Genomic DNA, 24,030 nt, shown 5'->3' with positions numbered 1-24,030 from the left:
ACTTACTCATCACTACAGACAGTAATTTACATTGAAAGGCTGAGAACATCCATCTGATGAGTTGTAGCCCACTCCATGATCACCACATGTTTCATAGCTCCACAGTCACCTGGAAATGGGGCTTGTTCTGCTCTGACATTCGTCCGTTGCTTCAGAGTGCCCCCAAAGTAATGCAGTCATCTTGTTTGAGCAGTTGATTTGTTTGAAGTCATAATATCGCATTTGAGAACAGGATACTTTGTGGAATGACTTATTTCTCTGCTGTTGAAGTGGGCTGTAGTTTTATTCTTTCCAGAACAGCTGGTCACTGGAACATCAATGAGGAAAATGTCATCTCTTGACTGTTGGAAATGCCCTAGTATATCTTGATGGAAATTAATATTGTTACTCTTCACTCGCAAGCCAAAGCAGCAAACCGCCCTTCATAAACCAAAATTGATGTGTGTTCTGTGATAGACCTGAATGCTAGACAGAATTTCTGTCTGTGAAGTAGAAGTGCTGGGACAGATTCTCAACAACTGCAAATGGATGGAAGTCAACTTATTTTAGTCCTGAGTAGCTTTACAGCAGCAAAAGTGCAGGCAAGCCAGTGTCTTTTACAACTCCACTCTTTTCAAACAGCACTCTTTGAGCTACCAGAACTGTTTAAAGCAATGGCTGCTGCCCATAATCCGTGTGAAGTCCATTGTATGCTTTGGTCCTGTTTTGTCATTCAATTTTGACACTAATTTGTGTTTGCAGGTGTGAAAGTTGTGGTGCTGTCTTCCATGCTGAGTGCAAAGTGAAGGCTGTCCCGTGCCCCAGGTGTGTGCGTAAAGAATTGCAGAAGAAGCAGAAATCCTTCTGGAGGCGACTGAATATGGATGAAAACTTCGAGGAGTCTTGCAACATGTTTGAATTGTCATATCAGAACACATGAGTTCCTTCAGGCGGTGGCCAGCCTGAAGAGAATCCCTTTCCCAGCTGCCAACTCAAGCAACTTCTCAGCTTAGCCAGGCAGAAATCTTTCTGCAAAATAATAGCTGACCTTCTTCATCTGCGAATAGCAGCTGCCAAAGTGGCCATAAAGCCTTGTTGGCTTTGAAATACCAATGGCTAAACTGCATTTTGCATTGAAGTCCACCCGCTAGCTCTTATACAAAATGTGGTTTACTTGAAATGCTTTAGGTCTAGCTAGGTAAGCACCCAACTTTTTCTTTTCTACCTATGGAGAAGACTTTCCCTCAAGGCAGGAAATATTTCCTGCCATGTTCACATTATTTTTTGTGTTGTTCATCTAGAAATAATGAATTATCTACTTATTTATGTGTATTATTTATTTATTATTAGCCTCAGCAGAGGTTCTGGTGAGGTGTTTCACAGAACCTAATAGGGCAAAAACTATTTTAAATCCGCCTGCTCCTTCTGATATGGACACATGATTCCATTTCCTCATGTTTCCAGAGGAAACATGTTTTTAAAGGATCAGTGCATTTACATGTCACTCCTCCCTGAGGAAAGAAAAGTATGTCCCATCAAACTTTTTTCAGGGTGCTTACAAACACAAGACACAGTAATTCCTCCAGCTATGTTTATGTATTTATAACCACCCCAATGAACTATTCTATACGCAGATAAGCAGGGGACTTGCTGCTGTTTTCGTTCAGGCTGGGTATATCGGTCAAGCTCTGTCACTGAAGTTCATTGAGTTTTACTCTGGTTATTCTTGATCTCTGTGAGTCCACGTCCTCGTTTCCAATAACATGATGATGGTTCTGACCTTCTGCTACTCTTATGTTTTTAAGACCTTTTAAGTGTCTACATTTGCTTTGTTTTTATTTCATGAAGTTTACTTTCATTGTTTTCCTAACCTGAACCTATTAGACTGTTAGTCAGGGAAGTGTTCTTACCCGCATTAGTTAGAAAATACCTCCAAAATTGCGAAACACTAGTTTGCTGTGCTCATGTGCAGTTTGTGTCCTGCATTCTCTGTGAGCTCTAAGGGACCTTATACTTCTGTAGTGACTTCATGGTAAGGAGCGAAGTTCTTTCAGGTATGGCTCTGCTCCACACACCTGGAACACAGGGAAGTATTAAACACAGTAAATTACATATATGGATTTAACTGGGGAGGTGTGTGTCGTCGCTGGCAGTATGTTTAATTCATTGCAGCTTCACCTCCGGTGAGCACTTAGGGATTGTCCTCTCTTCAATCCACATTCTCAGCTTTTTCTCCAGACCCTGCAGTTATGTGTGTACTCATACACATGAAAGCAATCATATATATATATATGTGTACACACACACAGGTCTATATAAAGAAAGCAAATATGGTTTCAGGAGAAAAAAGCCAGTCACATGCATGTGTATTTCTATTCTCTACTCACAAATGTTTGTGAAAATGAAGAATACTCATCTTTGCTTCCTATGTAATCTGCAGGTTCTTGTATTTGAGGCAGAAAGTAGTCTTGATCGTTGAAGCACTTCACTAATTGCTGGAGTATTTTACATAAAAGAACAGGGTACATCATGCTTACATTAAAAGGTAGAATGCTACAACGAATTGCCTTGTACTGGAGCGCAAGCAGTTCCGTTTTCCAGCCTCCAGTCAAAGAAAGTAGCTGAATCTGAGCTTTTTCAAACTTGAGTGCAACTACTATATATATAAGCATGTTTATACCTGTATACATTAGACAACCAGTGCCTTTCTTTTCCAAAAGTCCTTCTTTCAGTGGGATTCTTTGAGAGGAAGTGAGGGGTTTTCCATGTTCTTGGCACAATAGTGTAGGGGTTCCCATCTTTTATAAACCTGGTGAATCATACACCTTTGTCGCTAAAATTAATACTTCTCCTACGTGGCGATGTTTCTGTCTCAGCTCACTGTTCCTCACGTGAAATGAATTTGGTTTTGACTATCATCCTTAAAGATACAATGTTCCTTGCGAGTCCATTCCCACATGAAGAATTCCCTGCATGTTCACAAATGCAAACACTGGGGTAGTATTGTGGAATTAGTCATGCAAACAGGAACTGCAGTGGTGCTGGCTGAATAAACATGACGCTCCGCTGTTTTTCAGCATGTGTCACTACAGCCGGTGCTGGGGCAAAGCCAGTAGCTCTGAAGCTGTCAGAATCTGGCAGGTACTATTTTGAATTAACTCTACGCATAACGGTGGGTCAGTAAACTAAAAAAAGTTGGTGTTTTTCATATCATCGTGCTCTGGTATTTAAGATACCTCACAGCACTGGATCAAGTCCAGTCTAAGTGGTTTAGAGAGGGCTGTTTGTCTGTACTGTCAAAAACCCTGTGGAGGCAAAGAATCAAGATTCAGCCATTGCAGACTATTAGTTATTGTGACAGATGTCCCGATCTCCAAAGTACCAGTTGTGTGGGTGGTTAGGTATTCTAGCTGAATTCTGGAATAACAACATAGACACCATTGGCGTTACTCTGGGTTTGTGCAGATATTACAGAACAGTTTATTTGCTAAGTGAGATTTACAGAAAAAGAGTAGGATGTCAGTGAAACTGCTGGAATTTGTCATGGGTCTGAAACCACTGCCATTATTAATGGCAAAGAGCAAAAGAACATTGTTACAATATGCTCGCAGCGCCCAAAGCTTTATGTAAAAGGATACTTCACAATACGTATCAGGTTAATTTCTTTAAAATCCAGTATTGTTGTAAACAAGCCAGTTGCTAAAATTGACACACGTTCATTTCTACCTTGGAAAAGTAATATAGCTTCTCATGGTAGTTATAGGAGCAGACTGTAATACAGAAGATGCTTTCCTCTCAGGGATGCCTAGTTCCTGTCCAAAGAAAGTTATTGAATATGGACGGTTAAGATGAAATCTTGTGTTGCTGCCTTTTGTAGGTGGAATGAAATGCTTGATCCTGCCCTCAGAAGGTGCGGCTGCTGTAGGAAGAAGCCCTATTTATTTTTCAGGGTTGCAAGGCAAAAGAATAAACTGAAACTACTGCTCACGTTACTAACTCTTGAAAGATCCAAATCTAAAAGGGCAGCTTTCCAGCAAGAGCTGTGTGCTAGCAGGAGACATCCTGGGCTTCTGTAGGTGATTTGGGGCTCAGGCAATACTGCACCCTTGCATGGCTGTCTCTGCTGTACTGACAGTGCCGTATGCTGGTCCGCAGTGCTACTCTTCTCCCTTTCTGCAGCCCATAGCCTGCACATTCTGCTTTGCAGACTTTTGGATGGGCATCAGCTGGAAAAGTACTTGCAGTCTTTCCAGATTGCAAAACTTTCTCCCCCTCACAGATAAATTAATAATAAAATAATTTTCACAGAGGTGAAATTATGTATTGGTCCTTCTAGTCTCGTTCTACCCGCCCTCAAATACATTTGAACAATTTCATTGTGAGTCAAGAATGAAACATGCTGTTAGTCTCCTTTGCAGAGAAGGTGCTTTCGTAGCTGATGGAAGAGGAATTGTTCTATATATTGAGTACTGCTTTTGCTTGTACAGAACTTGTAATCAGTGTAAAAATAAGGTGCTTGACTGCAATGGACTATAGCCTGACCCTCTACAACTGCTTAGAAACTTCTTATGTTGGTTTTGCTAGTCTGAGATTATTTTAATTTAGGACACTGTAGAGATCCTTATTCAAGTTTCCTTTCCTCTTTACCCTGACTTATCTTCCTTTTAATGGGGAGAAAGATCTACTCAGGGGATGCAAACCACAGCTTTTTTTTTATATTATCAACCAATAAAAAGATAATTTGGGATCTCTTATGTAGAAATCTTTCTGTTGCTTTTCTTTGTCTGATTTAGGTGATGAAAAATGATGGTTTTGTGATGTGACACAGTATCTTGGCTGAAACATGTCAATATGAGCTCATTGCAGGAGTGATGGGAATTGGCAGTTGTGAGGGTTCCCTAGGTAAGTGAGAGAAGGTATTTTCAGGTGAGAAACTTGAGCTTTTCACAGTACTCCACAGGCTCTGATGGCTCTGTTAGGAGTGAGTCATCGTCTTGTCAAGGATTCTCTTAAGATCAGGATACTGTGTGTATTATAATGGATTGATGATAAGGTCCTGAAAGACTTTACCAAAAAAAAAAAAAAAGCAGAGGATGTCTGCTTACAGTGAAATGGGGAAGCTGTGCTGGTTTATTTTGCTTTTTCCCTGCAGCAACAGAAGCTACCAAGTTTCCTGGGCTTCCCAAGGTCATGTTCTGGATTGCAGCCAACTGTTGATCCGTATGAAAGAAATGTAATTGAATAATCATCATAATTTTCTTTCTTTTTACTGCTACTCAGCTGCAAGCCTGTCTTCTCTCTCTTTCTCTTTCTCTCACTCTTTCTGTCTCCAACTTTGCTCACAGTGCTGAGCCTACAGCTAGACTTTGAGCTTTATAGCTCAATGTGTTGCTTTTGAACCAGTCGAATCTGATCATTTTCTCCTTCCTAATTTGCCCTCCAATCTTCCCTTCCCAGTAGGAGTGCCTTACAGTACTGTATATTAGTGTCTGTCTTCTTGTTTTGGCTTTCCTGATTGAATCTGCTGTTCGATTAACTGATAGGCTTAAACGGAAACTCTTCTGTGGCTGCACATGCTCTTTTGCAGGGGCAGCCGAGTAAATCAGTTGGCTCATTCCGCCCTCATGAAGTAAGCTCTACAGGCTGCGTATGCCAGCTCTGAAGACACCAAGCTGCATGGTAACTCCTCACTTTTGCTCAAATTTGGTGCCTTAAATTTTCAAAAGTGAAGAATTTTGTCAGAAATGCTGTGCCGTGGTGCAGCGTGTTTGGCACTGGAGCTCAAAACCCTTGCTCATGGCAGTTTCCCTCTTGCTAGGAGTGGTGACTGTAAAATTTGCCTACTATCTGTGCTCTGGGAGAGAAAGAGGCAAAAAGATAACATGGAGGTGGGTTTTATTACCTGTATTTCAGAGGCTAGCTGGGCTTCTCTTCATCCAGAAGGGCAGTTGTGCTTATATAATGATGGCAAACACCGGGCATAATACAGGATCAGGTCACGTGCAGTTTTGCTCCTTCTGGAGCTACTGGCCAGCCCATGGCATGTGGTGAGGGGCTTCCCTGGAGCGCTCCCTGGCACAGCTGGGTCCTGTGGGAGTAAGGACATTTCCCCAAAGCTTAGATCTGATGCAGCCTGGTTCCCTGAAGGCTAAGCCAGTGAGGGTTTGGTCAGCTTTACCTTACAGAGAGGGTTAACCTGCATAAAGTTCAGCATTATTTGCTAAAGTATGCAGCTAACTCTTCCAGCATCTGTCAGCCTTGGGCACGTGTCCGTGCTGATTGTGATCTTTTAAGTCCACCAGTAGCAGGAATCCTGTTTGGCACCTGCAGTGCTGTCGCTGCATTTTAGCAGTGTAGCGAGGAGACAGCCTGGGTGACAATGTGCAAAGACTTTCTTTACCTGAGAACTCTGGTGTGCACACACGGGCTTGGGTCATATCTTAAAATGCCAATTTCCTTCCAGTTCCTTAGGGTGGCCCTTAATCCAAATCACAAAGATGCCACTTGTGAGAAATCCAGCCTGGAAAGCTATCAGCTGCTTAGGGCCAAAGGGGATTAGGTCTCATCTACGTGCAGAAGTATCAGTGGCTCAATTATTTATTTATTCATTTGTTATCTGTGCATTAAACCAATAGAATCCTTGAATACACAGCATTTTTTTGGTGGAAAAGAGATTTGTTTCTGTTTTGCTTATGAATTTGACTACAAAGTCACTCTTACTTAAAGCGTGTTTTCAGACTGAATTTTAATGGCATTGATACCTGTGATATCGGGTTTACTTATACTGTACTATATTTGAGCTAAGCTAAAAATGAGGGTACGTGAGCAAATGTGTATTTGAAGGGGTGTATGTGATAAAGACAGCTTCCAAATCAGCTTTAGTTCAGTCGAGGCAGTTAGAAGCTGGAGGAAGCCAGGCTTAAGCTTCCTTGGCAACCCGGGCTTTCCTTCCTGCCGGGGCACGAGCTCACCTGCAGCACTTGCAATGGATTTTAGCATTACTGGCAGCGCACACTGAGTTTTTTGAAACCATTATTCGTGTATGCTACTCTGTTAACTTATTTGCAATGTCATTATGTGTGTTTCATTGTTCTTATCTTTGTTTTGGTTTTTTTTTTTTTTACTTTTGACAAGGATTTTTTAAACTTATCTGCAGCAACTAGGCAATAGTCTTAATTTATTTTTGATGTGTAATGATGTTATGATTTAAATTCAGTGAGTTGAATTGCTTGTTGACACTTGAGCAGGGTTTATTTGGGTTCAGTTGTGATGGCATCAGAGCACCAGTCCCTCATGTATAAAGGCAACTCTCAATAAACACTGAAAAACTGTTACTCGTCCTTTTTATTTTGCCTTCTGGTGGGTGCTGCACCGTGAGGAGTACAAGTGCTGAAAGAGTGCTAGTTTCCTTCAAAACACTAATCTGCTGGTGAAAGTCTTCCAAATCTAAGCAAATTATGATATTTATTGTTCCTGGATCTGAGCCAGGAGGTCTCTGGAAATACAGTCAATGACTCCTCAGGCTTTGTGGGTTTGGATTTCCAGTTAAGTCTCTTTAAGTGTTTCTTGAAAGCCACGAATACCTGGGCTTTTAATGGTGCTGACTCCCAACAGCTCCTTGGGGAGCTTATTGGGAGCTGTTGTTGGGCGTCTTTGGATACGGAGCTCTTGGGAGGCACAGGGTGGGCAGCTCCCCTCTGTGTGGCTGTCACATTGACCTCTGCCAGAAGGGTCCAGGCTCAGGGCCTCCAATCCTAAGTAAGGGAGCCGTGTCCCAGCTGGACTGAAGGGACCACTGAAGGGCTGCAGAATTTTGCCCATGTTGTAAAGGCTCTCCAGCTGGCGGATGTAGGAGCAGGCATGATTCCTGCTCTTCTGGGCTGCTTTTTCTAGTGCACCAGATGAGCTTCCGCAGCTCCTTGGAGCTGTGGATTTGGTGACTAAGGATTGCAGAACTGAGCTGTGGTGGAGCTCATGGGCCTAAACCCCCTGCCTGAGGGCTCCCAGGAGAATTCACGCTTACTCCCATGTTCTTATAGCCTTCAAGGAGAAGAATACACACCCTCCTTCAGTGCCCTCCTGCCTCTCTTCAGAAAGACCAGAAGTCCACCAGGAATGTCAATCCTCTCTTCTGCAAGAACCTTTAGACTTCATCCCTGTGACGAAATCGCTTACAAGCAACAAGTTAATATTTGACTGGGACCACACAAGCTGCACAAGGAAACCATGTGCAAGACCTTCTCTTCCTCATTATTTGCTTTACAAGGTGAGCAAATTCTGTTGTGACGTCTCCTCCCCCTTCCACTGCAATCTCCTCTCCTCACCCCACCCTAGAAGCAATGGTGGGAGAAAGCATCAAACCAGAGTAGAGACCATAGGGTCTTGGGAGACCTGGAAGGAGCACATTGGTGGGTTTTCTTCTGTCCTCCTGTAGCTGTATTCATACAGCCTCCTCTCTCCTCCTTGCCCCTCACCAGCTGCCCTGTTGTGCCCTGCAGCGTATGAACTGTCACTGAAATGAGCTGCTGAAAGGACACACTCCAGTAGCTGTCACAGGCAACTTGGAGCTGGAGTTTAAAGCAACATTGCTTTATGTTTCAATCAGGAGCTAAAGCGGTGGGATTTTTCTCCCTGATGTATGTTATCATTACGTGAAAGCTCTGCCTTCCAGTGAAGTGTAACTCTACCAATAAAACCTTACACTGGCAGCCCTGTTCTTTTGGGGTTGTTCTGTTAACCACTTGTGTTAATTTATGAGCCAGTGTTTAACGTGGCAGGCCACAGGGAATACCAGGCAGCCCGCGGGTTGCAGCATGCCCTCCATGTCCCCGGGAAAACAGTAGCAAAATGACATTTATTTCTGATGCTGAGCAAGGGGGACAGACTGGCACCCACAGAATATTCCCTCATCTTGTTCTTTGTGTGATTGATACTCCTCATGCTGGTGTGACAAGTCAGTGTTTTATAACCATATAAGCTCACGTGTTTGGGACTATTAGATCATGGTCAAATCTGTTCTTTCCTGTTCTCGTTGCATATTAAACACTTTATTTTAAGTTGAGCCAAGAGAGTTGATCATCTCCCGTGGCCACGGCTCATGACCAAGCTCCAGCTCTTCTCTTAAGGATCAGGACAGTTCATTTTTTAAAAGTTGTCCTTCTGACTCTTAGACAAAAGTTAAAAGTATTTGGCGAAGTTGATTGATTTTCTAAAAGGTGGCAGAACTGGAAGGCAGCTCTTTCTCTGGGAAAAAGGGACGGTGTACACAAGTTTATGAAGTCCTGAGGACGCTGTCTAAAATAAATCACATGGTACAAGCTTCCTGTCCAGAACTGTGCTCCAGGCTTAAGGAAACAATTTTTTTTTCTTTCACCTTTTCCGTAACATGTATGATAGAATCCCGATTACAGCACCATAATAGGTTATCCCAAATGGAACTAGCTTCCTTCATCTTTCCTTAGGGACCAAGAGCGACCTTGCAGGTCTAAGGCTTACCATACCTTTCCAGTGAAAAGCACGCCGAGGGCAAATGAAAATATTTTAGGAGTGTGTGTACATAGCTGTGGACTGTCTTTTTAAAATAGATCTTCTTTAACTAAATACTCTCCAAAATAGTGGTCTCCTCTAGAGGCCTGAGTATTACCATTATAAGGAGGTGGTGAAAAGCATCTCAGATAATCAGGTGTCACAAGTAAAACCAGACAAAGTCTCCAATGCAAGCAGGAGTAAATTCCAACCATTTAAAGTGTAGACAAATATAAAACTTGGCATTGAGTCTGTAAACATGCTGAAGTCCACTGTTTATAGTAAGTGATTTTTGATTTTCTGTAATTGAGTTCAGATACTGATATTGAAGTAGAGAGGCTTGTCTGCAAAGCAAGAGAAGTCACATCAGAGCTTGTGCTAAGGGCTGAGCTTTGCTTGATGTGGAAGGTCGCAGGTGTTTATCATGTGGGTACAATATGATGTATTTACAGGTGAGTGAGAAGGAATTGTTATAAAGTGAATTATTGTTTAAAAAATAAGAAACTGCAAGTTATTGAATCTGTGTAAGAAAGTAGTAAGTGTGATCAGTGTGCGTAGAGCAGTTCAGTCCAAAGTGCTTTCATAGCACCAAAGGTTATCAGTTAACCTTATTTGTGGCTGGCTCTGCAGGCAGGTACGTAAAGTGCAGCAACGAAGTCAGGAAACATGATGAGTGTCTCTCCACTGAATTGTGCCTTGCCCGGCAAGAAGTCCCACTGATATCCAGGAGTAGGGCATACAGACTCCTGTGGGAGCAAGGTTAGGGTGGAAGGACTGAGACCTCAGCACCATTCTTTCATCAGACATCCATATGCAATTGCACACTGGTGGATGCTATTTGTTGTGTACATAATGCCTCGTACTGGCTTGGACTCTGCTTCGGAAGAGCGCTTGTCTCTGATTTAACAGACAGCACGATTGATCCTTTGAGCAGATACAAGCTCTACTGGCTCAAATGAAAGCTGCAGTTTGTGAAAGAACCAGGTCCAGGCTCTCAGTGTTTAGAGATGTGAGCCATAGCAGTGCATAAAATTGGCAGATTCCTTGTAAAATGTGTGTGCTTCAAGCACTGAGGTAACCCTGGGTGATAACGAGTAAAAGAGGGCAAAAGTATAATAAAATATCGGCCTCTACTGTAGGTATTTACACAGTATTGACATTGTTAGCTGTGCTTAGAGATTTATGTCAAGTGTTACCGTGCTGTCATAAAACAATAAAGTACTTCTGTGAAGGGCTTAGGGAAAAGGGGAGGCAGAGGAGTCTCACTATATAAGGCCCTCCTCCAGCAGCAGTGGTAAGCCATGGGAATGTTTCCCTAGCTGTGCGGAGGCCTGCTAGGGGAGGGCAAGCGCTAAGTGGCACATTTGCTATGTTTAAAGCAGGTAACTAGTGGTTTTGTCTTGGGGAGGATATTGCCACCACCAAATTTTAGAAGCATAATGCAACTGATAAGTCTGCCTTGCAGTCAGTGGAGAGAGATGAGGGTTCCTCCTAGGAGCAGGGATGTATCGGAACTGAATTGTCCTCTGATGTTTCATAGAAATGCTAACAAGGACCCATGAGAGCTGAGAGATTACATTAAAAAAACACTGCTCTCAGGGTGGCTGTGAGCTGAAAGGGGCAAGAGTCCAGGGTTTCTACGCACCGCACCCTGGACTCGGCACACTTTAGGCAGTTGCAGCTCCCCTTCTCACATTGGGCTCACAGTAGGCTTCCCCTCAAAGTTTTGGCTGCAGGACCAGACTTTGCAGCTGAGTTCAGTGTTTATATGTAGTGGACCAAACTGAAATGCTGGTCCCAATCAGTCAGAGTGCCAGGGAGTTTAGATCCAGGCACAGTGCCTGCTTGTCCATGGGTCTGCAGCTCCAGTTTGTCCTCCCTGCTCATTGTCTCTGCTCTTTGTGAGGTTATGGCAAGATTTCATCTCCAAGCCACGCCGAGATATGGACCTGTTAGTCTTGCTGCAGAAAAGTATTGCTTTTCCACTACAGGTGGTTCCTATGTAGTTGTTCCCTGGTTAGATGCCACTGCACGGGAAGGTGTTTTCCTGCTTCTTGCCAAGTGCAGGAGGTAATTCTTTTCCATCAAAGCATTTAGGAAAAGTATTCCTCACCGTAGCAGTCCCACAGCCGCACTGTGAGGGGTGGGAGAGTCACCAGCTTCCTGACCCTGCTCTAGACAACGCTTTTGAAAAATCAGCCACCTTCGAAAAAGAGAAGCATCTCTGTGGAGGAGGGACATTTCGGAGCCCTTCATAAACCTGGGTGTTGCTGGTAGCGTGGCTTGCCTTGCTTTCCCTATCAGGAACCAGAGTGCTCCTCACCTGCTGGTCTTCACTGTTGCCCCATCCCTGGAGGTGTTCAAGGCCAGGCTGGATGGAGCCTTGGGCAGCCTGGTCTAGTGGGAGGTGTCCCTGCCCACGGCAGGGGGGGTTGGAACTGGAACTGCTTCAGCATCTGACCCCATGTCTCTCACCTCTCTGAACTCATTTTGAGCCTAGGCTACTGGATGAATCTCCCATAATTCTTTCTCGGAGGCATTCTCAATGCTGTTTCCTGCCCCAGATTTTATCTTAAAAGCTTATGAATAGAGCTGAAACCTGTCCCTTACTCATCAGATACACCAGCCTCCAAACTCCAGGGCTAAATTCACACTGGAGCAGTTCTCAGAGTGCATGGACCCATGGTCTTACTCCAGACGAATCTCAGTCGGTCCCTCTCTCTGAGTCCTGGGAGGTGTCCAAGTGTCAGTAAACAGCCTCACTCGCATGGTGCCCCATGTTCTTTTCATTCCTCCAGTTCTCTGCTCAGCTGATGCTGAAGATGTGGACCAGGTGTGTTCCCCCACTCCCAGCAGCACTGCGGGCTCCTGCTCCACCACCTGCCCCAGCAGAGCACTGTGGGACACCATATCCTTGCATCCCACTCTTCTCGTGCAGACATAGGGAATTTTAAGCTCAGTTCGGTCAGAGGTGAGCACTCTCTCCCACATGCACACCCAGAGCAGAGCACTGCAGCACCAGCATCCCCTTGGCTTTGTGTGCGATCTTTTCCCATGAATATCTCATGAGCACTTCAGCCTCTGGGATGGTGAGACAGCCCCAAGACATTGAGATGACCTTTTTGCTTTGCACCTCTCCTGCTCTGCATATGCACCCATTAAAATTATTCATTTTACCCTTCTCCGCAGGAATTTGGGGGAGACCTTGGAGCGAAGTGCTTGGGACTGGCAGGGACGTGCACGCAGGAGACCCAGAGCAGAGCGTGTCTCTCACTCCTCGCGCTCTTTCTCTTCTCTCTATTGACCTGCCTCGCTGATTGGAACGGACCCGTGTCCCCCCCATGGCCCCCTTTTCCTCCCCAGCCGCACAATTGTCACCGCCAATTAGTGCATTGTGGGGGCGCACAATGGCGCAGTGGCCACTGGAACGGGCTGCCTTTGTGCGTCTCCAGTCGGCCGTAGGGGCAGTCAAGATTCATTTAGGGCCTTACACAACACGGACAGAAAATACTATCAGAAAAGCAAAAGGGGGGAAAGAAAAAGGGAGTGAGAGAGAGAGAGAGAGGGAGCAAAAGGAGGGGGGCGAAGGCTGCTATTGACGAGTTAGCCCAGCGGCATGAAAGGCTCAAGAAGCAGTGCCACATTGAGGACGCCCCTTGGAACACAAAAAAGGAACCAGGGCTTAACAGTAATTAGTGGGCAAACTGCAAAGAGCACCGTGGCTCTCCAGTGAATTGTTCCTGCGCTCACTGCCACCGCTGCCCCTTCCCCCTTCCCTCTGGATCCTCCGGGAGGGGAGCAACTCGGGGATGGGAATTGGCAGCCCTCCTTTACCCACCGCGCTCTGGGGAGGCCCCATCCTGCTCTTCTTTGTGGCAGGTAAATTGGATTTCATTCTGTAAAACCCGTAGCCAATTACAGGAGGTACTTTGCAGGCAGAGCAGGGCACAGGACTACGGGTTTGGGATCAGCACTATGCCGGTGTCAAGGACCTTTAAAGCAGTCCCATCCCTTTTTGCAGCCTGGCACGACATACTGTGTGGCTGGGCTGTGTTTGTCCACAGCCTGTCCCTGCCCCAGCAGAGCCTTGGAGGTCACTGCTGATGTTCTCCTCTGTTTCTGTGATTTCCCTCTTTGCTCATAAAACAGTCACCTGTACGGGTTTTTACAATGTACTCTGTTGGCTTAGTCGTGGTGAGGAATCTGCCCAGGCTGCAGCCCAGACTTTGCCTTCCTTTCTCCATCAAAGTCTACACAGTGCAAACAGCACCTGCGTCCACCCTTTCCCCTTCGTTTCTGTGCCAGCTCTCAGTCACACTAAGGCCTTCCTTGATACAAACAGAATTTCTTAAAGCACATTTTGGCCCGGCTTGGGCTTGCCTTGGGTAGCTGTATTAGCATGCAGCTGAATACGTTTAACGTCTGCTTCTGCAGAGATGAGCTTGTTGCTGTTATCAGTCTCAGCTCATCTCCTGAACTGCTCGTACTAGGCTTAATCATGATCTTCTGTGTCCAACAGAGTAAGCTGTGTCTCATGAATACGCCAAGTTAACAGATCTGTAAGACAGGTTTGACCTCACATAAATGTGCTTAAGTATTGAGGAGAAATCTTAGCCCAAATGGAAGGTACACAGAGACACAAAATTAGGAATCATTCATTTTACATTGTCAGGGAGTCTAAATAAAAGGAAAGCTGCAGGGCCAAGTGGTGAGTTTGTTGGTCTTCTTAGCAAATGGATGTGTATTTCTGCTGTCCTCAGACACGGGAGGCGCTGGAGTGGGTGTTGATCTCAAGCACAACCGCACACAACCCCACAAACTTCAGCTGAGCTCTTGCAGATTCAGCTCAGTATAAATTAGACCAGGCACCAAGCAACCAAATTTAGTAATCTCTGCTGGAAATGTTTCCGAACTGTGGCACGTGAAAGTGATACAGGCACACACACACACACGTAAGTTCTGGACTCCTGGCTCTCTTCAGGTAGAGACTGAAAATACCTCCTAATTTCCTCTGTTAGCTACAGGTGCAACACTCTCCTGTCTCTAAGATACCTAAGGAAGCTTAGAAAATGCAGTTGCTGCTCCAGTAGCAATCTTTTTTCCATGACCTGGATGCCGCAACCCCTCTGTACGGCTATACGAAGCAGGTTTGATTGTATTAGAACAGTGAAAATAGGATTCACAACCAAGACTTTTGGTCTGTCCAAAATCCCATCACGGGTTTCACACGAGGCCGAGGGCAGCACAGCAGGCATCAAGGACTCTGCTGGTGTTGCTGGGATGGCTCCTGCAATGCAAACACCATCACAGTGTATGTCTCACAGACAGAGCTGGTGGAAGGCTCCGTCTGGCAACACAGAACGTCTGTCTCTCACCAGCCACAACACATCGTCTCTCTGCTAATTAGCAACATCCCTGGCAGAGTCGCAGCTGAAAGGATTACACCGTCTTCCCACCTTGCCCTCTCCCTTCCTCCCCCAAAGGCGGATGTTTAGTCCTGTTGCGGTGCAGCCTGGCCAGCCCAGGTAAGGAATCAGCCTTGTTCCCCTCCAGGCTGCCCTTCTACCAGAAAAGGGATTTTTGTCTCCAGGACAATCCGTCTGGCCCTGCCTGGATGGCCGCACAGCCTCGCATCCCTGCCGCGTAGCACCAGAGGTTGTCAGCCTAATGTGCTCTAGTGGAACGGAAACAGAGAGCAGCGTCTGCACCAGGAGCCAGAATGGTCTTTTTCCAGTTCAGGACTGAAGGGTTGATTTCCCAGCTCTTTGTGGCCCAAGGGCAAACCACGGAATTTTTCTGTCTGCAAAAGCAGGGAAAATTATCCATCCTTTCTCCCGGTTTTTGCGTTCCTTGGCTGCTCAGCCTGTTTGTACTGTAGGTACACTCAGCACCTGGCACAGTGAGGGGCAAATAGTGAAGTTGCATGGTGGAAGCTTGCACGGTAGATTCTCCAAGTGCACCCAGTGAGGTCCTGTCTGCCTCGTGACGCTGGAATGGCCGGGGTCTGGCTGTGAGAGGCATGGAGAAGGGCTCGGCTGCTCTCTTGTCCCAAATTGTGGAGCAGTTGGTCTCACCAGCACAAGGGAAATACATACAGACAGTGAATTCTGCTGCAGCTAGACAGACTTTGCTCAGCAAAAAGCTGAACAAAGCTACTCCACCATTTTTATGCCATAAGGAAGGTGCTGGCCTCTGTCAACCTCATCTTTGCTGTGGTCATGCTACCTTTTTTTTGTCAACTCGTTGCTCTTTACATAAAATCAGTTTGATTCTATCAGTTTGGTAAAAAGAGCCTGTGAGAAGGCTACGAAACCTGGTCATCAAAGAGTTTTGGCAACACCGTGCCCATGCTCATGGAAGGATTGTGGAGTACTGTGTTGCATCACAAGGGGGTTGGAACTAGATGATCCTTAAAGACCCTTCTGACCCAAACTATTCTATGATATCCCAAGCAGGGTAACATTATTACGTGCTTGCTGGTGCTGCATGTTGCAGTGAGGTACAGGATTTAGAGAATGGATTCCTTCTTTTCCCCAGGAAATTTCTTGGTGTGCCCCAATTCTGTAATTCTGATCCTTGCTAAAGCCATTGTTTAATAAGATTGAGCTTTGTGGATCACTAGCATGTATTAGTTCTTCACATCTAAGTAATGCCTGAATATGAAGTTTGCTAGAAACACCCTTTAAAAAAAACCACTTTGACCTGTGCATCACGTTACCCCAAGAATAACTTGCAGAAGGAAGTAATTAAAACATGCATAGTTCCAGCTAATTGCCTTTTCATCTGTTTCTGTGTCCTTTTATTTGTGTCCAATAATGTCAATTATGTAGGGATTTCAATCTGTATTTCAGCATCATTCGGTTTATTTGATGTGAATGACATGATTCACTAAACCTTAGCTCCAAATATTCCTTCAGTCCTGTGTCAAGCACTTTAAGGTGTCAAAAGCAGATAAGGGGAATCTGAAGTGCCTGGTCTTAGCAAAAATGCCTGAAAGGTCAGGGAGAGGCCATTGTTTCAGGAGGTCTCTGGCCTTAATGCTTACTAGTTCCTGAAAAACCTGAAAACACAGCACATTTATTTTGCGTGTGAATATTCTCCTTCTAGGTTACTGTAGATGAGTACACGTACAGGATAAAACTATCAGATCTTGTGTGATTTTTGGTTGCCTCGGATCTTGGGTGAGCAATGTGGCATGTCTTAAAGGAGTCCAGCGGACAATTTATGGAATTAAAGAGCCCTTAAAGTTGCCTAGAGAGGATCCGAAATCACTGCATCTGGAAAATCTTGATCAAAGCATCTTAAAAGATTAGTGAAGTGCAGTCAGAGTGGCTTATGTGCTTGAAAGCTATTTTGATTATGTGAAAATTTGTATTTTGGGGAAAGACCAGACTGAACTTGAACTCTTCTGAATATGGACTGAATTTGCTCTTAACGGTGATACTTGTTGTCATATGCTTTTCACCAATTCATAGAACTTTAAGGGCAGGAGGGACCACACGTAGCCACCGATGTTCATGCTGATAGCAGTTTCTCTGTCAAGCACTGTTTCAGCATAGACAGAAAGTTTCTTGGGAATCTCTCTATTTTGACTGACAACTTTCTCTGAACAAGCGCTGATTCCTGGCTGAAGTCTGCCTGGTTTCCCAGCAAGCCTCTGGCACGCTAGGATTTCTGTCCCACTCACTCTGGGATCTCTCCCACCCAGTGCTCCCAAGGCCTCACTGGGCAGGAGGCTTCTAGGACTTCTCCATGATGCAACAGGAAACCTCTTAGCTTTTCCTGATGCTGCAGGATTTCTCAGAAGTATGGACAGCTTTCCCTGTTGGCACAGACTGGTATGTTTTATATTGGTTTTAATGTTGGAATTTTCTACAAAACAGCAAGTTTCAGCCAGCGTCAGTCCAGGCTGCTCTGAGTGTTCTCTCCAATGGATTTTGCACATGGACCGTTACAAACTTGCATCCTAACTCAGAAGTATTTGCTGAATCTTCAGCCAGAGGTTTCTCAAACCTGTCTGTCTCATTGCTGGATCAGAAGACGAAGTACTTTTGGCCCAAGAAATAGAGTACTGCAACTGTAGCAGATATTATTTTAATTTCAACGTAAAACAAGCAGCTTTCCAAAGGTTGTAACTTAGGGAAGGGGAAGGACTGTGCCAAAGCTGAATTGCTTTGAGCAGTTTCATCCTGAAGGTCTCTCACAGCAAGGAAAGAACAGGAAAAGGAAATACCTATTTAGAGATGGTGTTCATCAAAACAGCATTGGTCTGAAGATAAAGCAAGTAGTAATTAGTCTGTATTATTTCATAGAGGCATTTGATAGCTCCCATGACTGAGTTTCAGGTTTGTTTTGCTCATGTGGTCAGAGTCAAGGCTGGTGTAAGGCCGTCCCGACCTTTGCCAGCTGGTAAAGCTGTGCTCCCCTGGCCAGGGATTAGGCTTCTTGCATCTGCACTGGTGTTCAGAAGCCAACACTTGTATTTTTGCGTGCCCAGCGGGTTACAGGGAAGCAGTGATGATCCCACCTCACAAGCACATGAATCATAGACTTCTGAGATCATTGAGTCCAACCATACCCACCTGCCACTAAACCATATCCTTAAGTACCTCATCTACCCATCTTTTAAATACCTCCAGGGATGGTGACTCCACCACCTCCCTGGGCAGCCTCTGCCAGTACCTGATGATCCTTTCGGTGAAAACTTTTTTCCTAATGTCCAATCTGAACCTCCCCTGGCACAGCTTGAGGCCATTCCCCCTTGTCCTGTCCCCTGTCACTTTGGAGAAGAGGCCAGCACTCACCTGTCTTACAACTTCCTTTCAGGTAATTGTAGAGAGCAATAAGGTCTCCTCTCAGCCTTCTCTTCTCCACATAGAGGGTTAGATGTGCCATAGTGGAAACCAAAGCTTCCTGGCTGTTCAGGTCACCTCTGCTGGACATTCAGATCAGACAGGGCAAAACTCAGGTGGTTTGTGGGAAATGCCGCGCTCTCTGACTGGGAAACAGCTTGGGCCACTCAGGCTGCTAGAGAGGCGAGCACCGGCCCCTTGCTCAAGAGAAAATCTTGGATGCTGTGCTTCAAGGTTGCTCATTTGGCAGCTTTCCTGAGAGCTCAATTCATTTACAGCTATAAGCATACAAATGTATGTGTGGTACAATTGCCTCGGTTGGAAATCCCAGCGGAGGAAAGTATTTAACTCTGGAAAATACTTGGAGTAACTTCTTTGCACTGTATAGAGCAGCAAGCATTTCTGAAACAATCTAACCGTGTATTTAAACAGTCATTACTGCCTTCTGGGTAAATAACACATGTTTCTAAAATGGTCTCTACACACAATAGACGCTAACACAATAAATCCTAATTGCTCTGAAGGACCCATTAGGCTCAATCAGGTCAATGCCTGGCAGAGGTTTTTTGAAAGTCACTCACCCTGTTGTTACATAAGCCACAATTTGAAAGTCCATAAATAAGTATTTGCCCAATGAAGAGTGAGGGCTTTGCCAGGGCCATACTAATTTATCATGTCAACTTCACTATGGGGACTGTTTTCTTTTCAAGGGCCAATGTAAAAAGAAAAAAGCGCAACGTGATGCGTTTCAAAAACTACGTCTGAAAAGTTTCAGGCTGCAATATGCCACCCAAGAAAAACAAATGTAAAGTTCACTCCTCCTTTTTTCAGCATTGAGTGCATGACAGTGAGGAGATTTGAAGATCAGCTGTGGCTGTGGCGTGGCAGAGACCCCTGTGACCCTCCTGCGCCTTTGGGTCAGGGCCTTGATCCTGCGTTCGCCTCCTGCATGCTGGAGTGGCACCCCAGGGCAGGACCATTCCTTTGTTGTACCAACCTGCTGTGCAAAAAGGAGTCCCAGTCTCTGGGGAGACCGACAGAAATTTTGTACATTTTATGTGCACTTATATGCACAAATATAATAATGGATGAGTCCAGCAAAATGAGCTTAAAATGCAGCCCCACTTTCTGATTTTACTTCAGTCTTACTTCTCTGAACTTCTGGCAGCATTTCACAAAATGGACCGCTTGCATCCAGTGTTGCTGACGTCTGCATCACCGTAAGAAATCAAGTTTTGCATTAATTCACTTAGAAGTTGTCTAGTTCTGTGTAGCTTTTTGAATACGACCACAGTTTGGCATGGTTTTCTTTTCCTGCAATACGTTAAGGGTGTGTAATTCTACAGGTAAACATGAAACCAAACAGTATCAATGTAGGTTAGGATATTCAAGGGAATTTCTACAAGGCATCCATGGTGAAAAACATTCAAGTGATTTAAATCTGAATTCCTGTCTTCAGCCCACAGCTTTTAAAATGTTCAGGTACATGAGAAAACGTTCGCCCCTGCTGCCGTTGCGTGTTGGTAGGATTTGGGCACCAGGATTGCTCTGCAAATGCCAGCAGTGACTGTCATTCTGCTCACGAATGCCTGAGAACTGCCCTTTCTCCCAGTGGAGCAGTGAGGACCTTGGTCTCTTATTTAGGAGCCCCAGTCTGGGTCCAGTAGCGTGAGGTCATTCTTGGTGCCAGGGTTTGCAGTGCCGGCAGTCCGCAGCCTCGCGCCTCTAGGACACAAATGCTCGCCACGGACGGCAGCAAAAGCGCGCCTGTTTTAGTGCAGTGTAACCAGGTCCTGTGCGTCGGGGAAATATTGATCTCCTTTTGTCCCAGTGCACGGTGGGTCTGCTGTGCTGGAGCTGGCTGGGGGCTGCATCGTAATGCCAAACGTGACAGCTGCCCATCCCTGCACCCGTGGCAGGCAGGAAGGCACAGCCTTGCCAGTCTTGTGCTGCTGAAAACCATCCTGTGGTCCCCAGCAAACCCTCGCTCAAGCGGTTTGTTATCAGGGGTCACTGAGCTAGCACAGCCTCCAGCTGGGCTGACAGGCAGGCTGCCCACCAGCACCCACAGTCCATAATCACCTGCACTGGGCCCCCACCACTCCCTTCCCGGGACCCAGAAACTGTGAGCAGTGCAGACAAACCCTGGATTTTCTCCTCCAAGCAAGAAGGGTCAAGGGCCAGGGGCGGCGTGCTGGCCCCACAGCAAGTGGGGCAGGGGATTGCTGCCCTGCTTTGGTACAGGCAAAGCCAAGAGCGAGATCAGTGCTCCTCGGCTTTGTCCCTGCCCAGAGCCTGGACTGAAAAGCTCTTTGGAAACGTCTGCTGAGTTCTCTAACAAGGGCAAGGGCAAGGGCAATAGCTAGTCTGTACAAAGGAAGCTCACTTAGTCCTTGTTCAGAGTCTTTTAGAAGTCACAGTATCCTTCACAAAGGCGGTTTGACCAGGTAAACAGTGTAGGCTGACAATTCAACAGTGAAAGAACCAAACACAGAAGTATTTACTGCCTTTTCACTTTCTGCTTCTACCAGGAACCGCTGCAGCCCTGCTGAAAATGCCCCAGTGGGTAGAAGATACATCCAGGGGACACATACATTGTCAGCCCATGCCTGTATCCTTTGGGCTGGAGCCACTAGCTGGACTCCCAGGCAGACCTCTCTAGCATGGTCGAGCTTCATCAACACCTCTGCACGTGGATTAAAGGTAAAGTGATTTCCTAATAATTTGTAGGGTTTTTTTAACAACAGCAAATTCTTAGGGGTGGGAAGCATTTACTTTTTTGCCTCTAGGGTTTGGCAGTATTGCTTCTGTGCAGGCACAAGCTTCTGTCACTATTACTACAGCTGGATACGCATAAAGCACTGTAATCACTTACTGTACTGTCGAGATTAATAATAAGCCTATCAACTGTACTTGCACTTACACCATATTTAATTCTGTTCTGGTTGCTCTGCTACATATTCATAAAAAATAAAAAGGAAACAGAAGCACAGAAGAAGCCAACAGATGCCTACCTGGCTCTTAATTGGTGTTTATGTGTCCCCAGTGTAGCAAATACAGTATTATTTACAGCCATGGTCTAAGAATTAGATACATCTGGAGGAGCGGTGAAGCCTGAACCAGGCTACAAAAGTTGATAGATTAACTGAAATGAAGACCTGCCCTGTTTTCCGCTTCTTATCTTCTCCCTTCCCACCTATGTACCTGTTGCCCATTGTCTGTCGAATCAAACCAAGACTGCCCAGGGGAGCACTTCTAAAAATGAAAAAACACCAGCAAAAAAAAGAGAGAATTTCTGCTCTTGTGGAGCTTCATCAGCATTTTCTAATTGTTCAGCAATGATGATAATTAAAAGGCTGCCCTCTGCTCTCGGGTCTAATGTGGATAATCAGCTGAAAGCCCTAATGAAACTGTCGGTGATTGCTTTCTGCTGGGCTGCTGGTGCACGGAAACTCGTGGTTGGGGAGGATTAAAAGTTATGACTCCCGCTACAGGGAGGTGCCACTGTATTTCAAAAGAACACAACTTGTAATTCTCTTCCATATAGCTTTATTGCAGGAAAAACTTAGAGCATAAAGCAAAAACATGTAAGGACTTGAGCTTTTTTTTAACATGAAAGTTGTTAAGTATCAGGGCTGGTGGTGCCAGACGATAACGCATGCCTAGGCTGGGCAGGCTGGGAGATACAGAGGATTTAGGAGGTGGTAATGAGGTCTCTGGCCTTAAAATCACTGAGGACTGTGGTGTGTGGTACCAGCAGTCAGTGCTCTGAGAGCCACAGAGCAACAGGTAAGACTGATTTTACCTCTGGGAGGAAGGTGTGAGATAAGTCATGCTTCGAGTCTTTGCTTTCCGGGCTCTGGAAGCAGGTGGGAGTATTTTGGGTACATGAGACTTCCTTCACTGGGCCTGAAAGTGAGTTGTCTCTGTGCTGTGGGTGTGTCTTGACTAATGGTTTCAAGCAGAACCAGATCCAGTGCTGGATGTGAGTAATTTGGTCCAAATTGCCCTTCCATCCCCATCCACAGAGGAGGTGTGCAAAGGCTTGGAAGCAGCCTTCCTCTTTGGCCAGAATAAGGGTGCTGCCATAGCAGATGCAGCCTGTGACCCCCCAAATCTGAAAGCAGATCTGTTTCCCTTCGTGCCCTGGAGATCCCGTGGGCTTCAGGAGCAGTGGAAGCCGCTGAAAACCAGGCTGGTAACTTAGGTGTTTGCTACTGCATGGATTCAATTTCCTGATGTCAGGCCACTGAGTGTGATCACCGCAGTAGCTCTCCAGGAATCCACATTTCCCAGGACCCCTGCCCCAGGTGGGGTCTCCTGAAAGCTCCACCTTTGTCCATTCACACAGCACTCCCGTGTCTGCCGCCTGCTTGGGAGGAAAGTGGCTCATGAAACATCTCCTGCGGCTCCAAAGCAGAGCAGCCAGGAGCCAGGAACACGGTGGTGCAACCGCTGTACTCTGCGTGCCCACCGTGCACCTTATTACAGGCAAAACTCAGAGCAGAAAGAAAAAACATGTAAGGACTTGAGCCTTTTTTTAAAAAAAAAGAACAAAGTTCTTAAGTATGAAGGTTGGCAGTGCCAGATGATACACTGGTGTGTATGGATGGATGATGTAGATGTATAGATGATATTGTACGACAGGCTGAGAGAGATGGGGTTGTTCAGCCTGGAGGAAGTGTGGCCAGTAGGTCGAAGGAGGTGATTCTGCCCCTCTGTTCCTCTGTTGTGAGACCTCATCTGGAGTATCGTGTCCAGTTCTGGAATCCCCAACATCCGAAGGATATGGAGCTGTTGGAATGGGTCCAGAGGAGGCTACAAAGATGATCCGAGGCCATATGAAGACAGGCTGAGGGAGTTGGGGTTGTTCCGCCTGGAGAAGAGAAGGCTCTGAGGAGACTTTATAGCGACCTTCCAGTACCTGAAGGGGCTACAGGAAAGCTGAAGAGGGACTGTTTACAAAGGCTTGTGGTGATAGGATGAGGGGCAATGGCTATAAACTGGAGAGGGGCAGATTCAGACTGGACATAAAGAGGAAATTCTTCATGAGAAGGGTGGTGAGGCACTGGCCCAGGTTGCCCAGGGAAGCTGTGTCTGCCCCATCCCTGGAGGTGTTCAAGGCCAGGTTGGATGGGACAGCCTGGTCTGGTGGGAGGTGTCCCTGCCCATGGCAGGGGGGGGGAACTGGATGGGCTCTGAGGTCCCTTCCAACCCAAACTATTCTGTGGTTCTGTGACTCTGTTACTGTATGACAGACGGTGACAGGTGTACGTGTACAGATGATATAGGTGTGTCTATGTAGATGTACAGATGACCCTGTGCAGCAGCCGTCCCGTCCCGCTCTGCTTACTCGCGGGTCGCCGAGTCCCGGGTGGGGAAGTTGGAGTCCGGGCAGGGCCACCCCCTCCTCCCTCCGCCGCTGCGGCGGGCAGCGCGGGGACCCGGCGGGGACGGGGACCCTGCGGGGGCGTGGCCTCGGGTGTGGGCGGGACCTCGTGCTGCAACTAAACGGTAAGGGGGCGTGGCCTTGACTGACCTTTATGGGAGTGGGCGTGGCCTCAGCCGACCCCCCCGAGCTATGAGAGGGCGTGGCCTCGGACCATCACTGGGCGGTGAGGGGGCGTGGCATGGGGCGGGCCATAGCCTGCGCGGGACACGGACGTGGCCTCGA

General features: G+C 46.2%; 1 protein-coding gene across 5 annotated transcripts in view; it reads left to right on the top strand.

The window, feature by feature from the left end:
- Positions 1–24,030, top strand: part of PLEKHM3 (pleckstrin homology domain containing M3) — a 127,684-nt gene that overhangs the window by 83,704 nt on the left and 19,950 nt on the right. For 3 of the 5 annotated variants that reach the window (XR_008450557.1, XM_054070674.1, XM_054070673.1), the window contains exon 9: positions 20,888–21,059. Coding sequence is in view for 3 of the 5 variants with exons in the window: in XM_054070674.1 (XP_053926649.1) it covers positions 20,888–21,059 (172 nt within the window). In the remaining 2 variants the exon portion in view is untranslated. Of the gene's footprint in view, positions 1–741; positions 7,300–20,887; positions 21,060–24,030 lie in introns of those variants that run through there. The other 2 variants (XR_008450558.1, XM_054070676.1) reach the window with 2 other exon arrangements.

Source organism: Cuculus canorus, chromosome 6 (assembly GCF_017976375.1).
Source record: "Cuculus canorus isolate bCucCan1 chromosome 6, bCucCan1.pri, whole genome shotgun sequence".
NCBI lineage: Eukaryota > Metazoa > Chordata > Aves > Cuculiformes > Cuculidae > Cuculus > Cuculus canorus.
Note: the sequence above shows the minus strand (reverse complement) of the source record. Positions and strands in the feature narration are given on the sequence as shown.